Here is a 21,355-nt window from a genome sequence, read left to right as displayed (position 1 = left end):
CAAAAAAAAAAAAAAAAAAAAAAAAATTAAAGGTATCCCAAATAAAGTCAAGATAAGGAATAGCCTACATGCAACTGAGAAATGGAAACAGAAGTTGCCAAGAATAGAAATTTCATTTATTCAATGAATTTGAAATTGATGCAAGTTTCTTCTCACCTTTTTATTATACAGTCCTACTCTCAGAACACTGTTTTCCATAGAGTAATAGAATTGAAGATGACAGCTCTTGCCCAAGCAGTGACACACAGAGCTATTTAGATAAGCCCTGCTGCCTAAATGGTTAAGAGTAGAAGCATGCTTAGCCCCTACCCATATATAGTAACCTGAAAAATAAAGGGGAAAAAACGCAACTTAGAAAAAATTAGCTGCTTTCTGTTTGAACAAAATTATTGTATTACTTTTCCAAATCAAGCTCGAAACACAAATATTTTATTTAAAAGAATACGATGTTTTTAAAAGACTGCATCAACTACAAATTACAAATTTTCGTTTCCATATTTGATTTCTAAAATGCATTGTAATCTCCTCCTAATTCCTAAAATCAGTTTGACAATACCTTCAATATGAAAATTCAATATTCTTATAAAAAGAAATCTACTGATATAAAAATCTCTGTGCCACCAAATGATCATTCTTCTGAATATAACAATGCAATCTTTCTTTAATCAAAAATTCCTCATCTTTCTTCCCAAAATTATTTTCCCTTTTGATTATTTTTTCTATTCTTCACAGAAAAACTTTTACCTTTTAAGGGAATATAATTTAAACTGCCCTCTTTCTTACCAAACTACATGGAAGCATCATATACTTACAGTCCTACTAAACTACACATATGGATTGTACAGTGCATAAAAATACTGTCAATCAATTTTTTCCATCTGATTCTTAAAACCAATTTGGATTGCTTTTGAACTCAATAATATACACAATACAGAGATACAAAGATATTTCTATGTTTTATAACTTCAATTTTCAAAGATAAAGTCTTTCAAATGTTTTATTTCTTTGTAAGAGAGCAAATATTCCTGCAACATCTAAAAACGTTGAACTTAAATTCAGTGAAATTTATTTACTAGACATGGTAGCCTTTAATCAAACTAGTATATAATAAGTTAATACTTTTCCTCTGACCTATACGTAAGGAAATGATAAATAAAATAAAAACACATTTTTACAAAAGCAGAGACAGACTAAACAAGATAAAACATCTCAAAAGATAAGGAAAAAATAGATATGCCAAGTGATGAGCAGGGCTGAAGCCACAGAACTCTTGGATGTTGGGACCAGAAGCAGGCTGTAGTAGCTAGAATTTTGACTAATTTAAATGTTGCAAAATCCTGGATGAACAGAGTCAAATTCTCTCTCTGAGGTCAAAGATTAGGTCTGGAAATCATTCTCGTAAACTGAGGTGGGAAAGATACTTACCCTCACTGTTGTGGGCTATGGCTAAGAGACAGTACGTGCAAAACTCCAAGCATTACCATCAAGTATAAAACCCTAAACCAGGATTGTTACTCAGATAAGGTTCTGGGTTGCTGAGTAATACCACGATAAAATTGCTGAACAAGGAGGTAGGAACAAAGTAGAACAGCAGGAAAGAGTAAAGTGGGTTTAGAAAGAGAACAAATCTCATTGAAAAAAAGCCTGCAAAATTTCCAGTTTCTGGACCACCATGTAAGAAGCTTGGAAGTTGTTATTCCTGTCCACTTAGCAAGAAAATATATGAACAAACTGAAAATCAACAACTCTTCTTAGACCCCTAGGAAAACTGAGGTCATGGTACAAACCACTGTGCAAGAATTGGTGAGGTAAGCAGATACAGAGAATCACAACTTTCAAGAGCAGAATCCCAAAATTGTATGGGAAAGTACAGGGGTGGAAAAAACTAGATTGTGATTGATGAACTGCTGGAGGCTCAGTGTGAAAACATTTGCGAGTTAAAAACTCCAGGCAGCCCCATCTTAGGGAGGACCCCACTCTTTTGTGAGTTTTACCTTCAGGAGCCCTACCAGGTTCTCACAGTAAGAATCAGAGAAAAATCCTCTTGTGCCTACAGCTGGGGGAGAGGAAAAGTAGTCATTTTGAAATATACCTGGACTCTCCTGTTATCCTTAATAAGGCTTTCACTCAAGAGAAGCTTTACAACCAGCTAACCGACTGGAGATCCTAACTGGGAGAAGTGAGATATCAAATCTAGCAGGTTCTAACCTTCCACACGACAGGAGCAGAATACCCAGATCCAGCCCCCACTGGATCAAAGACTGAGATCCATTCATAGGACTACAGGATGCTTCCCTTCCCCTCACAACTTATCACCACATCAAAAGTGGTCCTGTCTGATAACAAGGAAATAGTACCAAAAGAACTGCGGGTCTCAGACCTTATTTCAGAAGATATCTTTAGAGAAACCCGAAGACAACAGTGGGACCAAAACAAGAACACTACATGAAATTTTAGTCTCAGACATTAACGGCTACAGCCAACAGTAAACAGAGCCTAAACTCTAGTTGGATAAACATAAAAGCTCACATTAAATACCCATCTACCTTAATTCCTTTTATGCAGTACATTATGCCTGGCTTTCACACACACAAAAATTACAAGGCATACTAAAAGGCAAAAAAATATATAGTTTGAAGAGAAAGAAGAGACATCAGAACCAGACCCAGATCTGGCAGGGATGCTGGAATTATCAGACTGGGATAAATAAGTTAAGAGTTCCAGTGGAAAAAGTAGAAAACATGCAAAAAAGATAATGTAGGCAGAGAGTTGGAAATTCTAGGGAAGAATCAAAAAATGCTAGGGGTAAAAAACAGTATAACAGAAATGGAAAATGCCTTCAAAGGGCTCATTAGCAGACTTGACTCAGCTGAGGAATGAATCTCTGAGCTTAAGGATATGTCAATAGAAACTTCCAAAACTGAAAAGCAAACAGGAAAAAAAATTAATAACAGTGAAGAAAGGAGTGATTCTATCTAAGAACTCTGGGGAAACTACAAAAGGTGCAACATATGCGTAATGGAAATATGAGAAGAAGAAAGAGAGAAAGGAAGAGAATCAATATTTGAAGTAACAGTGACTGAGAATTTTCATCCAAATTAATGTCAGACAAACCAGAGATCCTGGAAGCTCAGGAAACACCAAGCAGGATAAATATCCAAGAAACTACATCTAAGCAAATTACTATATTCAAAACTGCAATCAAAGACAAGCGAAAACCTTGAAATATTCCAGGAAGAAAAAAATCTTACCTATAGAGGAACACAGATAAGAATTGGATCAGACTTCTCTTCCGAACCACGTAAGCAAGAAGAGAGTGGAGTAAAATATTTAAAATATTAAAAGAAGAAAAAAACTCAACCTAGAATTCTATGTCCAGCAAAAATTATCCTTCAAAAATGAAATACAAATAAAGACTTTCTCAGACAAATAAAAATTGAGGGATTTTGTGGCCAGTAGACTTGCAAGTAATGCTAAAAGGCATTCTTCAGTGAGAAGGAAAATGATACAGGTCAGAAACTCAGATCTACATAAAGAAAAGAATAGTATCAGAGAAGGAATAGATGAAAGTAAAATGAAACATTTTATTTTCAACTTGCTTAGTTAATGAAAAAATAAGTTTGTTCAAAACAGTAATAGTCCTAATGTATTTGATAATGAAATGAAATGAATGACAGCAATAATACGAGGGAAAGGAGGGAAGACTTAGGAGTATTTATTATAATGGGCTTGCACTACCCATGAGGAAGTATAGAGTTATTTGAAAGTAGACTTGGATTAGTTGTAAATGTATTTCACAAACTCTAGAGAAACCACTAAAAACAGTTAAAAAGGAAGCATAATCCATATGATTTTTTATTTGCTACCTTCATCATCACTGCTTTGATGCTGCTGAGGTGGAGATTCTAACACAGAAATTTCTCTTGCTTTTGTGCGCATCCAGGAAGTTTGCCCAGCAGATGTTTCTGACACCCAGTCACACATGTCAAAATCAAATCCACAGGCCTGACACACTAAAGAGAGGAGAAAAAGATGTCAGTGGACTATCACAGTCTACTAGAGTGGCTGCTTAACAATGGTTATAGTTGCAATCAAGGCTTACACACACACACACACACACACACACACACACACACACACACACACAAATTCATATCTGGAAATTTTGATTCAGTAAGTCTTAGAGTGCCCTCTACTTTTTAAAAGTTCTTCATTTGATCCAGATGGGCATCCTCCGAATGAGAACCACTGCCGCCAAAAAAAAAAAAAAAATGAAGAGATTTCTTTTTCTTGTACCACTGCTTCCACTGTGGTTTTTTAAATGGCATAATATCTGACCTTACCTACTTTATGGAATTCAGTTAGCTTAAATAATTTACTATTCACAATCACGTTGAAATTTTAAAGAAACATTGTATATAATTCCAAGATCTTTAATGTAATTGTTTTACAAAACAACATTATCTTAAATTGACATATTTACTGTCTTTCACTTTTTGAATAAACAACAGACTTGCAATAACACTTCAGCTAAAACCCCAATGATACTCCTGCTAAAACTAAGACATAGATGGCAACAGAGTTTGTCAAGTGAGTATCCCTACTAGTGGTCTGATATTCCTGTTAGACTTCTGAGACTCATGGACGGCCTACACACTGACAAGACAGGCAGACATCTCATCTTAACACTTACACCTCAATCCTTCATCTGTAGAATCAAATCTGCAGAGACTTGCATCTGGATGGCATTGTTCCATCTTGGTATTCGATGTTTCTTGACATGGTAAAATTTCATCTGTAAGATTGGCAAGAAGTGAGATGCAGGTGTCACTAGAAAGGATCATGTATTTCTTAAAATGTTAATATTTGTTCTACAGAGCATGCTCAACCCAACTCCTCTCTATGGCAGCATCATGCCTTAGGGAGACTCATTACACAAAGAGAGATCGATTCAGAGAGAGGAGAGAGAGAGAAAAAAACAACCATGCCAGTGCTTCTGGATTTTCATCAGATCTCTGTAAAACTCTTAGAGGAAAATATAGGCGGAACACTCTGACATAAATCACGGCAATATATTTTTGGATCCATCTCTTAAAGGAAATAAAAGCAAAAATAAACAAATGGGATCTAATTAAACTTAAAAGTTTTTGCAAAGCAAAGGAAACGGACAAAATGAAAAGAAAACCTACTGAATGGGAAAAAATATTTGCAAATGATGACTGATAAAGGGTTAATATCCAAAATATATAAAAAGCTCATACAACTCAACATCAAAAAAACAAACAACCTGATTAAAAAATGGACAGAAGAACTGGATAGACATTTTTTTTAAAGAAGAAATGCAGATGGCCAACAGGCACATGAAAAAATGCTCAACTTCACGAATTATCAGGGAAATGCAAATCAAAACTGCAATGAGACATCATCTTATACAGTCAGAATGGCTATCATCAGAAAGAACACGAATACCAAATGTTGGCGAGCATGTGGAGAAAAGGGAACCCTCTTGCAGTGTTGGTGGGAATGTAAATGGGTACAGCCACTATGGAGAACAGTATGGAGGTTTCTCACCTTCCTAAATATCTGAGCTTTGAATCTTTTGACATCTTGTTACAGTCATCTACAGACACTGGTGCCCTACCCCTCAATCCCTGATTACTTTACCCGTTGGCTCAATGTCACTCTCTGTCACTTCAATGTTCCCATTCATCTTGCCCTTCAATTTCTCTATTTTTCTTACTGATGCTCATGAAGGAGAACTGCTGATGTAAAACCACTTCTGCCACCGCTCGGCTGACTATGATCGTAACTAACGGTGATAACAACTTCCTCTATCTTAATTATGAGGGGCCCACTCCCCAACCATCACCCCTATCTTTCCACTCACTCCCTCTAGTATCTCTACTGTAAAAAAATTTTTGACAGCATCAGGACCTACAAAGCTAATGGTCCTCCAGTTTTGCAATTCCTTTCATCCTCTCTCATGTCCTCATTTCTTTTCTTACTGGTGTTAGAAAATAGTCATCTGCTGGCTCTTCTCATGCTTCCACAAACTCAGGACAAAAACTCTGACAAGTACAATCCTTCATGTAGTGTAAATGCCTGACAATTAGCTTTCTTGATTGTAATGTAAGTGCCTGACATCAACCTTTTGATTGCTGAGGCATCCATTTCAAAGACATCCATCTCTAATAAACACATTGCCCCCTACACTGGATAAAGAGCCAGTGCGTCCCACCCATGAAGTTCCCCTTTTCAAAAGCCCTTGGTGACCTAGATAACTGAGCACTCGAGTGACCCAGCTTTTCCCTTACTGCACTTTAATTCCCACTTGTATGTTTTAAATTCAACAATAAAAAGTAAAACCGGGAAACCCTAGGCACCCCACCCTCGACCCCAACAAAGGCAGAACCCTAGGTTTACTCTCTCTCCCCACAACCTCGCTGTATGGCCCCTGGATGTGCTGGGTACCCTCCAGGACCTGTAAGAAGCAAACCTTGTTTTTCCAAAGTTCCCTGATGGTTGTTGCAGGGGTGTGTCTCGTAATCATAAGAACCGCAAGGGCTGGACTAGCCACAACATCACAACACTGCCTCTGGTCTGGGAAATGTCTGTGGGGACTCACGACATGTAATCTGGGCCCAGGTGAGCGCCTGAGATTCCTGGCAGATAGCATCACTGTGAATAGGCTGAGACCCACGCGACGCACTCCACCTGCATCTGTGCAGATGAACGGGAGTGATGGGTCAACACCAAGCTGACTGAAACGACTTCATATCCCTGACTACTCACTTCATTGCACTGGGGCCATCCCGCTACATCTTCCTAATTCTTTCCTTTTCTTCCATTTCTAGACAACTGTTCAAAACCCTCTACCCACTCCTTAAATCTCCAACTCCTCCTCCCCCTGAGCTAATCATCTTGCTTTATGTTTCGTTGGGAAAATGAGAGAAACCAGAAGAAAACCTCACAAGCCCCACCACCTGCACCGCCACCCACATGCCTTTCCTCTTCTTAACTCTGATCAACCAGTCCTTCTCTTCTCTAGGTCCACTCCTTTCATTTACCCCGGAAATGCATCTCCTCTCCCCTATTCTGCAATCATTCCAGCAATTTCCTCCCCTCTTTTACATCCCACATGCTTTCTTTCCCTTCAGTATACAAGAGGCCACAATTTCGCCCATCTTAAGAAAATTAAACCTCCAACTCCCTCCAACTAACTTCTCCAAGTTCTGCCTATTCTCACTGATTCCAACACCACTTCTTCTCCCCCCATTCTCTCTTGCATCTGTTTCAATGGGGGTTTTTTTTCAATTTTTTAAAAATGAAGTTAAAATTCATACAACCTAAAATTCACCACTTTAACCATTTAAAAGTACACAATTTGGTGGCTTTTATGCATTCTCAGTGTCATGCAATTATAACCGTTATCTAATTCCAAAACATTTCCATCACTCCAAAATAAAACCCTGTACCCGTGAGCAATCACTCCCATTCTCTCCCCCTCCTCAGCCTCTGGCAACCTCTGATCTGCTTTCTGATGACTTTGCCTATTCCGCACATTTTATAAAATGGATTCACACATTATATAGCTTCTTGTGTTTGACTTTTTTTTTTTTTTTTGCGGTATGCAGGCCTCTCACTGTTGCGGCCTCTCCCGTTGCGGAGCACAGGCTCCGGACGCGCAGGCCCAGCGGCCATGGCTCATGGGCCCAGCCACTCCGCGGCATGTGGGAACTTCCCGGACCGGGGCACAAACCCGTGTCCCCTGCATTGGCAGGCGGACTCTCAACCACTGCGCCACCAGGGAAGCCCTTGTGTTTGACTTTTTACTTCTCAGATGTTGTCAAGGTTTATTCATGTTGGTGTAACATATATCAGAACTCTATTCCTTTTTTTTTTTAACCCTTACCACTGCACTGAAACTACATATATCAAAGTTGACCTCTCCATTGTTAACCTACAATAATATTTAATTTTTCCTTCCCAACATACCTGACATATCAGTAATATTGATATAGTTGATCACTCCCTTTTACTTGAAATGTTTTCTTCACTGGATCCTGGTACATAATTTTCTCCTGGTTTTCGTCTTAAATGACTAGCGTTTATTCTCGTCTCCTTGGCCGGTTTTCCCTCATCTCGTCGATGTGACACAAGGTGACATTAGCCTTGGATCTCGTCTCTTCTCACAATCTTGTTAGTATCACCTAGTCTCCTGCCTTTAAAACATTTCCAATGCCAATAACTCATAAAACTATAACTTAGGTCCAGACCTTTCACTGGACTCTGACATATCCTGTTCCCGACTTGGCCACTTCACTTGGATAACCAACATGCATCTCAAAAGAAATATGTCTGGAACTAGGCGTATTTTCTGATTTTCTCAGCCCAAACTTTCTCCTCCCACATTTTTCTCATCTCAGTCCATGACAACTCCATCCTTCTAGTTCAGGTAAAAAGAGTAGGGTCATGTATGATACATCTCTTACTTTCATCAGACATGCCATCCATCAGCAAATCTTTGCTTGATCTATAAAACACATCCGGAACCTCACTACATCGAGGTACTCACTACTGCTACCAATTCTCAGTTAAGGGAACATCATTCTTTCTGGATTATAGATAAAACTTCTTACTTTGCCTCCTTGTCGCTGCCCTTGCCCCATTATTATCTTTCAATATCCTCAAACTAAAACAAAATTAAACTACACATCTGGGAAATCCACATTTATTCGGTAATGAAATATCACACGTTTAAATAAAACTGAGATAACCAAGTATTTTGTTTGATCTGAATGAAAATATAACTTACTAAAATTTGTGTCATATAGCTAAAACAGTACTTAGAAGGAAATTAGTAATTATAAAAGTTTTCATCAGGAATGAAAAATGATTGACCTCAAATCCTATAATTTAACTCTCCATTTACAGAAAGAAGGGCAAGAAGAACATATTAAAGCTAAATCAAGCAGCAAGTCAGATCATGTCTCCTCTGCTCAACATCATCACACGGGCTTCTATCCTACACGAAATGCATGCAAAAGTCCTTTCCATGATCCTCCTCTTACAAACCAGGCTTACGCTTACTTCAGAACCTTCGCCTTGACACGTGGCTTCCTTCCAATATACACATGGCTTGATCTCTCAACTTTTTTTTTTTTTTTTGCTCAGAAAATACGTTCTTCACGTGACCATGCCTGACCACTCTATTTAAAACTTATCTCCCCCTTGCCTGTGGCACCCTTATCTCAGTTTTCTGGTTTATTGTACCCACAGCACATAACACCACTTGACATAAAGTACATTTTTCTATTTACTTGCTTAGCTTCTTTCTCTTTATGACTAAAATATAAATTCCATAAACTCAGGGATTACCATTTGTTTTTTCACTGCCTCTCCCTCATGTCTAGAAAAATTCTTGACATAACATAGATGTTCAATATATACTTGTTTAATGAATGAATGAATAAGTGACCTAAGACCAATTCAATGAAATCTTTTACAACAGCACAGACTCTATATAAATTGTTCACATCTGTATTGGAAATAAAATTGAAGCGATTGGTTGTGAAAATGATTTACAAATAACATCCATAGTCTGGTTTCTCATAATGGAAGCTAACAATGATGAATATGCAAAGCTTCTTGAACATAAGATCCACTGAAAATAAAACTGCATATGCAATTAAGGGAGTGTGGGCAATAAATGAAACTAAGATTGCACAATAACAATTACCATGAAACAATTAAAACTGTAATTTTTGTAGATTTGTATAATAGCTACAAATCTTCAGCCCCTGGAGGTGCATAATTAAATGTTTGCCATTGTTCAATTAAATGTTGTATATTATCTTTAATTTTTCACTATTTATACAATAACCACAAAAGTACTGTAAATAAAAATAGCAAAATAGTCAATTATAAACTGCATGGAATTTAAAATTCAGCTTGTATCAGTTGCTATTAAATATCTTCCACCAATATCAACCACTTCTACTACCTTTAGTCCCCCAAATTGGAATTTGCAAGCACAAAAACAATGATATGATGGGGGTTAATAAGTTGTCAATCAACTAATCTCCTGGACAGCTTTTTATTTTAGTGCATTCTATTTCAGAGCTCAAAGCTATTTAAAGATGTCATTTAGCTATTTAAATAGCTCAAAGCTATTTAATATATTCATATTCATTTTCTCTCCCTCCCCACACCCTCTTTCATTTTTATATTGCACCACAATCCAGCAGTAGAAAATTACGTTTGGCATTTTAAAATTCTCCATCAATGATGTACAATCAGCAGGATGAAGCTTTGCCAACAATTTCAAAGTCTCTATACCAATGAAGACACATGTGTAGAGCCTGCCATCCTTCAAGTCTTATCTTGTACAAACAGGTTATGTGAAATTGGCCACATAACTCAGATGGAAGAGAATGAAGTCCAAGCCTCAAGGCCATTGCAGCAAAAGTTATAACTGACATCCACTTTTGACTCCAGGGGCTTTTGACAATTTCTTTATCAGTTTTCTTAAAACATCAATGAATTTCAGTGAATAGTCATTACATCTTAAAAGGTAGCTAGAAGTTAATAAGATAAAAAAGGTAACTAGTTAAATAATGCTTATTTAACTGGATAATATATAAGCATTATTCAGGTTCTCATTAAGGAATAATTTGTGTATTTGGAATGTTTTAAAATGAGACTAAGGCAAAGTCCTGGCAAACCAACCTAAAAATATTCACAGAATATTCATGATATTTGATTATGAGCCCTAACATGCAATCTTTATAAAAATATACAGTAATTTGCTCAAGAAGCAATGTTATTTAAGAATCAGTGATTAAGCACATTCTTATTTAGTCACAGTCACAAACCTGTGTCTTTTTAGACTTTGATAAAGTCTAAACAAGTCTTCTTTCAATAAATGTACAGTGAATACTTGTATCTTGGAAAGGGCAGTAATTAGAAAGATACTGTTTGAAAGTGTGGGAATACTCTAAAAGATTTCTTTAATATTATAAAAAGAATTTAGTTTTATTTTTCATCTTGAAAATATTCAGAAACCACGAAAATACCTGTATCTAGCGCTTTTATAAAGAGAGCTGTATTTCTATAGAAAAGAGTAAGTAGAGAGAATCAGTTATGTTTCTTCCCTAAAGATAATACTACACTTAATAATCTATATGGTGGATTACTCATCATCAGAATTTTTCCAATTGTAAACTATTTCCAATTGTAAACTATTTCTTTTTTAAAAATTATATACAGTAAAATTGTACTTTTGGGTATTTATTTCCATGACATTCGACAAACATAGAGCCATGATCTGCAAATCCATCAATATTTCATTTATTCAGTCAGGGTTGTCCCTAGTTGTTTAGTACCTTGCTCTTATGGGCTGAACTGTACCCGCCACTCCCAATTCATATGTTGAAGTCCAAACCCTCAGCACCTCAGAATGTGACCATATTTGGAGGTATACAGAGGTAATTAAGGTAAAATGAGGTCATATTGGTGGGTTCTAATCCAATATGATTGGTGTCCTTATAAGAAGAGGCATTTAGGACATCGACACACACAGAGAGAAGACTGTGAAGATCCAGAGAGAAGACAGTCATCCACAGGCAAGGAAAGAAGACTCCAAAGAAAGCAAACTTGGTGACACCTTGACCTTGGACTTGCAGCCTCCAGAATCACGAGAAAATGAATTTCTGTTGCTTACCCAGCCTGTGGTATGTTTTTATGGTGGTCTTAGAAAACATGCACTGACCCTGGGGTGATTAGGGCAGGTACATAGTGACCCAGAGTGTGAAAGCCTAAAGTGGCTGGGGTGGGTGCTCTGGATTGGTCGGTTTGCATTTGAAACATACACTGTAAGGTGAGCTGTTTTACCGTCTCTAGGAATTGGCTCACCCTGGAAGAGACAGTCCCTCCAGGGTCAGCAAGACCCCAGACATCAAAGCATCAGAACATAGAAAATAAAAACACAGTAATAGAATTGCTCCCTACTCTCAAAACAAACAAACAAAAAAAATTAGAACAAATTTTTGAAAGCACACTGGTTTGAAGAAATAAGAAAATAAAGAAGTCTTGTCAGAAAACCTATATATCTTAGAACCATTTTTATAACCACAATAACCCCCAGAAGACATATTACAGCATTCACTTCCAAGCAGTATTCATTTCCAAGTACTATATTTCGGCTATAAAATGACAAAAACACTATGTTTCTACTAAAATATGGCAAATGCTTGGCCCAGATTAATTCATCCCAGATAAAAAATCACATTATATAGTTTGAAGACATATCTTTATTTTTGATACTAAAACAAAAACCTAAAAATAATATAATATTTCTTAGCATAAGTGTAAGTACTGCTTTAAACATATTCCCATGATATTTTATTTAAACCTGATTTTTATAGAATGGTGCTGTAGCTTAAAAGAAAGAAGAAGAATTCACACAAAATCCCAAATACTTGATGTTTAGATAATTGCACATATTCTTTATTCAATCAATTATTTATTAAGTACTTGCTCTGCACTCGGGATCCACAAATGAGTAAGACACTACTAACTTTGCCCTCAAGAAACTCAGCATTTAGTTGTAGAGATAAATTAATACACTGTGTGTGTGTGTGTGTGTGTGTGTGTGTGTGTGTGTGTGTGTGTGTGTGTGTCTGTGTACAGGGAGTGGGAGTGTGGGGGGGATTTTCTGTAAGAGAAGGCTTCTCAGAAAAGAGACATTGACTCAGTCTGGAAGGATATCTAGTAGCAGAACAGGCCAAAAATTTTTTTCATGAAATAAGAAGAGGGAGCAAGGTTTGAAAAGATACCCAAGAATGAGATAACACTGTGTTGCTGGATTCACAGGTAGTTCTTTTTGGCCAGAATATGGGAATTCTTGGGGAAATTAAGAAGGAAGAAGTTGGGCTGGTGCCTAAGAGCAGGATCCTGGTGAGCTTATGTCATGACAAAAAATTTCAATTCCATTCTGAAGGCAATGAGACTTACTGATGGATTTAAACAAAATAGAGATTGGTCACATTTGGGTGTTAGAAAGTACAATCTGGTGGATAGCAGGGAGTAGTGAACAGGGGAGTGAAATAAGACTGAAACCGGAATTTTTAACAATCCAAGAGAAAAAAAATGGGGCAAACAAAATCAGAGTTGGATAAATAATAACGAATAAATAAGTGGAGACAATTTGAGAAATATAAGGACATTCCCTCAATAACGTTTTTAACCAAATTAATGTGGAGATGAGAAAAGGAAAGAAGGATTTAAGGACAACTCCTTGGCTCCTGAGTGAGACCAAACAGATGCCAACAACTAAAACAGGGAACGCAGGAGAAGGAACAGAATTTGAAAGAAGATTGGAATTTAATTCTAAACATACTGATGTTGAATTTCTGTAGCAAATATATTTGCACCCTCGACTTATAAACCTGTTCCCCTTGCCTGCCTTTATTACAGAGGCCAAATCTAAACCTTCAGTTTTCTTAGTCTCCCTAGCAACTAAGGTTGTCTGCCTGAACATCACCTAGCCGATGAATGACATGTCCGAAACTACGTCACTTCCCGTTCCTTCCTTCTTCCTGCCCTGAATGTGAGAGGTTATTCTATGAGCATAAGATGACAAGCCATGAGGGAAATACAAAGGAAATCTGTTAGTCCTTGAATTTCGCAGTATCAGAGTTGAAGAACCTATGCCATGACTGTCTATATCCTCTATTAAGTCATCTAAGCAATCTTTTCTGCTTTCTTGCTTCCAAATGCATACCTAACCGTATTGTCCATTGGAGTAGGATTTTCTGATGGAAATGTCCAGAAGATGTTAGGTTGTATCTGCCTGCTTCCCCTACCTGGACTGTCACCACCAGGACCGCATGAGACTGAAACCACAGACTCTAGTCATCCAGAACCCTGCTCCAGGGCAGTCACGGCCAAGTGCAATAATCAACACGAGACTAGGTCTTGTGGATCCAAAAGGTTAGTTCTGTTCTTAAACCTAGGATTGCCTGACTTCACAAAAATTTCCGGAGAACATTACTTTAAATGTAGGCTCCATCCTCAGTGATTCCCATCTATCGGGTCTGGAGTGAATCCCAGAATCTATCACTCTTCTATGTGATTCTGATGGTTAACTAGGTGCAGTCTATCATGATAGTGCCTGAACTTGACTGCAGAGTCTCATTTGAAAATTTAATGCTACTTAACTTTACCACCTCTCACATTCTCACCATTTACAAAATAGAAGTCCATCCAAGTGCCAGTCCTATCCCATGATGCTTTATCCTTTTTCTCCATTATTCATCCTCACGCTGCTGTGCTTTCCTCCTTCTATTTGAAAAACAAAAAACAAACCCCCTGCACTCTCACCTTCAAAGAGTCAAAGAACACTCTGTGACCTTACCTGAGTCCTGGCTTTCCCCAAAAAGAGACCACTTCCTTTGTAGCTTTCCCAAGGGGAGACCTTTCCCAACACCCCATAAAACAAAAGGCCTAAAATTAAAATTGTCATCCTTCTAAATCTCCAATGTTGCTTCTATACAATGATTCATTCTTCCATGTCGTAAAAACATCTTGGCCCATGACATCCAACTTATAGCCCTGTGTCATCCATGCAGGAGATCTGATGTCCATATTCACTAAAGACTTCAGTCTTGGATTTCAAAGTCTTCTTCTCTAGGCCTTTTCCTTGTAACCTTGTATAACTTCAATATCCATGTAAAAGGCCTGCCCAATAATTTAGCTTTAAAGTTCATGTCTCATCTTCAGTAAACTTTATTTCTACACCAACTCAAAACAATACGGTGATAACACTATCTAGAACTATTCTTAGAAATTGTAGACTCCAATATTTTTTCTATGTGACCACAACTTTTCCTTGAATGTCCAACTTTCTGATGCTCTCACTCCCACTACTATTGCTTTTTTAAAAAAAATTCTATAGTGATTTTAAGGAGTTCTTTTAAGTGCTTACTAAAAATCTGGCATTCGTCTTCTGAGTAATTATTATAGCCCATCTACACCAGCCTCTGTCCCAGTGTATGGATCATGGGTAATTAGGGAAATGGCTTTGGTTCCCAGAGCCAAAGATGAAGAGTAAGTTCATGTCTGAAATGATAGCAGAGTCCTATTACAAGCGATCTCAAGTCCCAAGCACAGCCCAAGCATTCTCCTGTGTAAATCTGTAATGTAAACAAAGTTTCAAGGGCAACAGCCAGTTCCTAACTTCCTGATGGTTCAGAAAGTCCAGCCAATAGCTGATTTCACTGCTTTATTCTCCTTTGAGGGTGATCAGCCAGACTGGGCAATAAATAGAACTATTAGGGATCATTTTGTTTGGCAGACCTCAATTTCTGCAGCAACTATAAAACTGAGAATATATAAAGACCCTGCTGAAGTGATCAGGGTCAGGGACTAGGTGTCTCATTAAAACTCAAGCATAAGCAGGCTGTGCTCTGGCCTCAGGAACCACCATGCACAGTAAGAGAAGAGGAATTATTAGGGGACATTTAAATGGCAGATCATACTTTGTCTGGAGTTAACAATGTAGTCTACACTGGTATATTGATTCTCTTCTGATAAATCTAATAAATATTATCTTCTTTTAGTGAAAAGGCACTGATGTTTATACTTAAATTATTTACTTCTAGGAATGGGTAGAGGTTATAGTCTGTTCCTTTAAAGTTCTCCATTTCAATTTACCTATGTTTCAATTTATCCTATCATGATTTCTTACTAACATATACTGAGAACTGACAGTACAAAGATGAAAGAGACCTTTATGTGTTCCAGTGTTTAGAAGGTGCTGTCATCAGCTCCTGTAAAACCTTATCTTGGTTTGAGTGGCAAAAGACACATACCTGTAAGCTCTTATCATAACAGCAGGAGTGCTTTTTAAACATCAAAGCGCAATACCCGTTATCAAGTTTCCTTGATTTCTCTTAGGGAGACCAATCCATCTCTTCTGTTACTGGAATATTTTTTACCACGACTACCATATCTTTGTACAAAATTAGAACTGGGAATCCTCTCTACAAAATAGCTATCTTTATTCTACTATATCATAATAAAATTTCAAAAGGAAAAATATCTATCAAATATCTATAATATATATCTGAATATGTATAGTTATTGCTTATTAGACTAAGTTAATTTTATCATTACCAATTTATATTTTAAACATTGAACATTTCTATTGAGAACAATGTGACTGGTGAATTGAATATTATACAGTTAATATAATCAAGGGACCACTATGGATGACTTTTTAGATCTGTGTGGTTTATTGATCTAGTTGTTTCAGTCTAAATAGAAAATAGATTATAATTAATATATTTCTCTATTTGTGTCTTTCAGTGGCATAGTCAAACTCATTCTCCAAGAAGATAATTTCAAGTCTATGGAGGCCAGTTTTCTCCCGATCTCCTAGAAGGCATAGAGTTCGCTGAGTAAGATTTAACTAAACAGTGTAAACATGGCTACAAGGTTCCAAATCTGAGACTAAATTACACCCTTCAGCTCTTCATAGCCTCAGCAGTGAAAAATACCCTGCCTTCACCTCTAGCACAAATCTAGTCATTGTTACACAGTGTATTAGAACAATGGGAAATAGCTCACTCTAGAGCATTAAGTAAAAATAAAGAGCAGATCAAAGTCATTATACAATAGTTAAACTGCACTGCATTTATTATACAATAAGGATCAAAATAAGGAAAAGTTCTTACCATTTGCAGGCAAGCAGCCTGAGCTGAAGGATATATCATCAATAGCTATGACTTCATCCTGTTCATGAGTTGAAATCACCTGGCCTTCAAAAACAACCTGGATAAGAAAAATGAAATAAAACAAAGAGCAAGGAACATGGTTACCTGACAGTCTTATAGCACAGAGCCTACAAATAAGAAACATGTCACTTCCTAGAAGCTCTTGGGTGACCATACCAATTCCAAGTGGAAAGAGATCTAAACGTACATTTTGAAGAACAAGAAAATGTACAGTCATCTCTATCCCACATGTCTAGGTTAGGTAACATGTTTGTGAAATGAAGCAACAGTCACCTGGTTTCTGCCCCATATCATCTCCTAAGTTTGGTTCCTATGCATTCATACTATTTAGTATTTACCAGTTCTTGGACCCATGCTCCATCTTGAACTCTTGATTCTTGGCATTTTTCATCTGTGCTTCACTTCCACCTCTGGTTCTCTGAATTTTACTCACAGTCCTGCCTTGGATGTCCTTGTGGTATCCTCCCACACATTTTCTGCCATTATCTAGACGCAGCTTGGGACACTGACTGGAAATCATTGTTCAGCGACTTATTGTTAAAATGACTGAATGTTATATTGTGATGTGAAGCCAGCCCAGTCTCCACCAGGAAATTCTCTGGTATAATGAATCTGAGAAACTTGGAAAGATCAAGTAATCCTAATTACTTAAATCAATAGAAAATTGGTGTGTTGGTGGAAAGTATTATCCCACTTTCACTAATGAATACCAATGATGTGTGAGGCTTAATTCATGGATGCATTAACTTGTGTGCACTGCTCAGCCTTGTTCATAATATAAACATTTTATGATGCCAAAACATCACACTGCTTCTTAGCTTAACAGATGGTCTGCATTTTTCTGTGCTGCATTCTCTTTTGTTTCTGTACAAGATGTACTAATACATTTCTTTTGAACCAGACGCTATCTACTAGTCTATTAAAAATATAAGAAACATCCATAATGTGTCCAGCAAACCATCAATATATAGCCCTCAGAAAGTCATCTCCTCTTCACATAAAACAGAATAACCATGTGACTAATTATAAGTCAGGACCATGCTGGGAAAGGTCTATCAAATTTTGTTACATAGGGGTAGTTTCATATGAGGCCAATATAGCACAGTGACTAAAGTGTATATTTGGAACCAGACTCCTTAAATTCAGATCCCAGATACACCACTTCATAGCAAGAAGATCTTGGAGAAGGTGCTTAATATCTCTGTGCCTCAGTTTTCTTTGTAAAAAGGTACTGATAAAAATAATAAGTTATTACCTATATGATAAGGTTTATGTAAGGATTAATGAGTTATTACATGTACAATTGCACTTGGCCTATAGTTGGCATTAGTGTTAGCTATTATTATAACATAGTTATTAAAATATTTAAGCTATTGGATGAATAGTGTTTACCAATTAAAAAAAAATCTATTCTCTACAGATTAACTTTATTCTTCTTGAAAGCTTTCTCACATAGATATATTCCCTAGTTCTTGCCAAATTAAGCATATACCTGTAGCAGCCACATTTAAAGAGAGAAGTGGAAATAAGTCTTAACGAATCACCAGTCTCTTCTTTTTTCCTCTACACCCTTCCTGAAAACCCATTCATCCTCAGGGCTTTAACTGTCACCCAGGCTGATGACAAATTTACATCAGGAATGTCAACCTCTCTCTTCAGCGCTCCTCCCACATCTCCATAGCCTGCTGGATATTTTCACTCCGATGACATGAAGTCACTTCTGATTCATAACGCTCTTTCTCCTCAACTAGGACCTCTCCCCTGACACTCAAAACTTCAGAAGACTGCTCAAAACTTCAGTGCTCAAAACTCTAAAATGGCCTTTGGAATGACTTTTTCCTCCAGTCACATGTCCAATCAGTCAGGACCTATTAACACCCCCTCTTTTCCATCCCTGTTGCCACTTGTATATCTTCACACCTGATCTAATGAAGTAGATTTTAAATTACCTTCTTAACTTCAATCCTCTCCTCACCAGAGTTTGCAATATGTATTTATTCGATTCAACTGAAGAAATGTTAGTATGAAAATCGGCTGCCTTTTGAGCCCACTGGCACAGAAAGAGGAAACGTTTTCCTTAGGTAAAGAACAATTTCTCTAACTGTAGGGAAATTACTAATGGACCTGTGAGGCTATGAAACAGAAGACCCACCAGGCACAATGAGATACACCAGTTAAACGTATTTAACAAAAAGATTTACCAGGGATTTTGGTTGGGATCCTGCAAAGAGGGATAGGTTGAATGAGTTAAAGAAAGTGGAACCCCATGATAATTTTCTACAAAGAGAGGCCCTATATTCAGAAGTTATGTTTGTAATATGGAAGTTATGTTTCTAAGAAAAGCAATTAACATTCTTTGTTCTCTCCAAAACTTTGGCAAACAAGGTTTTCCAAACATCCCCACCTCACTTTTCTGTGTTAGGTGAAATAAAGAAAAGAAAAGGGAATTTTCTGGTGGCCCAGTGGTTAGGACTCTGTGTTTCCACTGCAGAGGGCAAGGGTTTGATCCCTGGTCAGGAAACTAAGATCCCCCATGCCGCGGGGCATGGCCCAAAAAAACAAAGAATAGCAAAGTAGCAAAATAAAAGCAGATCACAACACAGATAATGGAGTTAGGAGTTTGGCAACATCACAAAAGTCAGGTATTGCCTGCACCAATGCAAAAATAAACATGAGACACAGAGACCTCTGGGACAACATTAAATGCACCAACATTCGAATTATAGGGGTTCAAGAAGAAGAACAGAAAAAGAAACGGACTGAAAAAAAATTTGAAGAGATTATAGTTGAAAATTCCCTAATATGGGTAAGAAAATAGTCAATCAAGTCCAGGAAGTGCAGAGAGTCCCATACAGAATAAATCCAAGGAGAAACACACCAAGATACATATTAATCAAACTATCAAAAAAATAATACAAAGAAAAAATATTAAAGGCAGCAAGGAAAAAGCAACAAATAACATACAAGGGAATCTCCATAAGGTTAACAGCTGATCTTCCAGCAGAAATTCTGCAAGCCAGAAGGGAGTGGCAGGACATATTTAAAGTGATGAAAGGGAAAAAACTACAACAAAGATTACTCTACCCAGCAAGGATCTCATTCAGATTCGATGGAGAAATCAAAAGCTTAATGACAAGCAAAAGCTAAGAGAATTCAGCACCACCATACCAGCTTTACAACAAATGCTAAAGGAACTTCTCAAGGCAGGAAACACAACAGAAGGACAAGACCTACAATAACTAACCCAAAATAATTAAGAAAATGGTAATAGGAACATACATATTGATAACTATGTCAAATGTAAATAGATTAAATGCTCCAACCAAAAGACATAAACTGGCTGAATGGATACAAAAACAAAACCTGTATATATGCGGTCGACAAGAGACCTACTTCAGACCTAGGACACATACAGACTGAAAGTGAGGAGTGGAGAAAGATATTCCATGCAAATGGAAATCAGAAGAAAGCTGGAGTAGCAATTCTCATATCAGACAAAATAGACTTTAAAATAAAGACTATTACAAGAGACAAAGAAGCACACACATAATGATCAAGGGACCAATCCAAGAAGAAGATATAACAATTGTAAATATTTATGCACCCAACATAGGAGCACCTCCATACATAAGGCAAATGCTAACAGCTATAAAAGGGGAAATTGACAGTAACACAATCGTAGTAGGGGACTTTAACACCACACTTTCACCAATGGACAGATAATCCAAAATGAAAATAAATAAGGAAACACAAGCTTTAAATGATACATTAAACAAGATGGACTTCATTGATATTTATAGGACATTCCATCCAAAAACAACAGAATACACTTTCTACTCAAGCGCTCATGGAACATTCTCCAGGACAGATCATATCTTAGGTCCCAAGTCAAGCCTTGGTAAATTTAAGAAAATTGAAATCGTATCAAGTATCTTTTCCGACCACAACACTATGAGACTTGATATCAATTACAGGAAAAAATCTGTAAAAAAAAAAAAAAATACAAACACATGAAGGCTAAACAATACACTACTAAATAACCAAGAGATCACTGAAAAAATCAAAGAGGAAATCAAAGAATACCTACAGACAAATGACAATGAAAACACGATGATCCAAAACCTATGGGATACAGCAAAAGCAATTCTAAGAGCGAATTTTACAGCAATACAATCCTACCTCAAGAAACAAGAAACATCTCGAATAAACAACCTAAACTTACACCTAAAGCAATTAGAGAAAGAAGAACAAAAAAACCTCAAAGGTAGCAGAAGGAAAGAAATCATAAAGAACAGATCAGAAATAAATGAAAAAGAAATGAAGGAAACAATAGAAAAGATCAGTAAAACTAAAAGATGGTTCTTTGAGAAGATAAACAAAATTGATAAACCATTAGCCAGACTCATCAAGAAAAAAAGGTAGAAGACTCAAATCAATAGAATTAGAAATGAAAAAGGAGAAGCAACAATTGACAATGCAGAAATACAAAGGATCATGAGAGATTACTACAACAATATGCCAATAAAATGGACAACCTGGAGGAAATGGACAAATTCTTA

General features: G+C 37.0%; 1 protein-coding gene across 13 annotated transcripts in view; it reads right to left on the bottom strand.

Annotated features, from left to right (window-relative positions):
* The window catches only part of MALRD1 (MAM and LDL receptor class A domain containing 1), a gene marked incomplete at its 5' end in the record, with an annotated part of 1,062,652 nt that overhangs the window by 780,020 nt on the left and 261,277 nt on the right, over positions 1-21,355 (bottom strand). For 12 of the 13 annotated variants that reach the window (XM_079915185.1, XM_079915179.1, XM_079915188.1 and 9 more), the window contains 4 exons: positions 157-323; positions 3,867-4,013; positions 4,694-4,795; positions 16,737-16,833. In XM_079915185.1, coding sequence (XP_079771311.1) covers positions 157-323; positions 3,867-4,013; positions 4,694-4,795; positions 16,737-16,833 — 513 coding nt within the window. Of the gene's footprint in view, positions 1-156; positions 324-3,866; positions 4,014-4,693; positions 4,796-7,995; positions 8,082-16,736; positions 16,834-21,355 lie in introns of those variants that run through there. The other variant, XM_079915191.1, reaches the window with a different exon arrangement.

This window comes from Stenella coeruleoalba (genome assembly GCF_951394435.1).
Source record: "Stenella coeruleoalba genome assembly, chromosome: 2".
Classification (NCBI taxonomy): domain Eukaryota; kingdom Metazoa; phylum Chordata; class Mammalia; order Artiodactyla; family Delphinidae; genus Stenella; species Stenella coeruleoalba.
The sequence above is the reverse complement of the archived record's forward strand: the minus strand, read 5'-3'. Positions and strand labels throughout refer to the sequence as shown.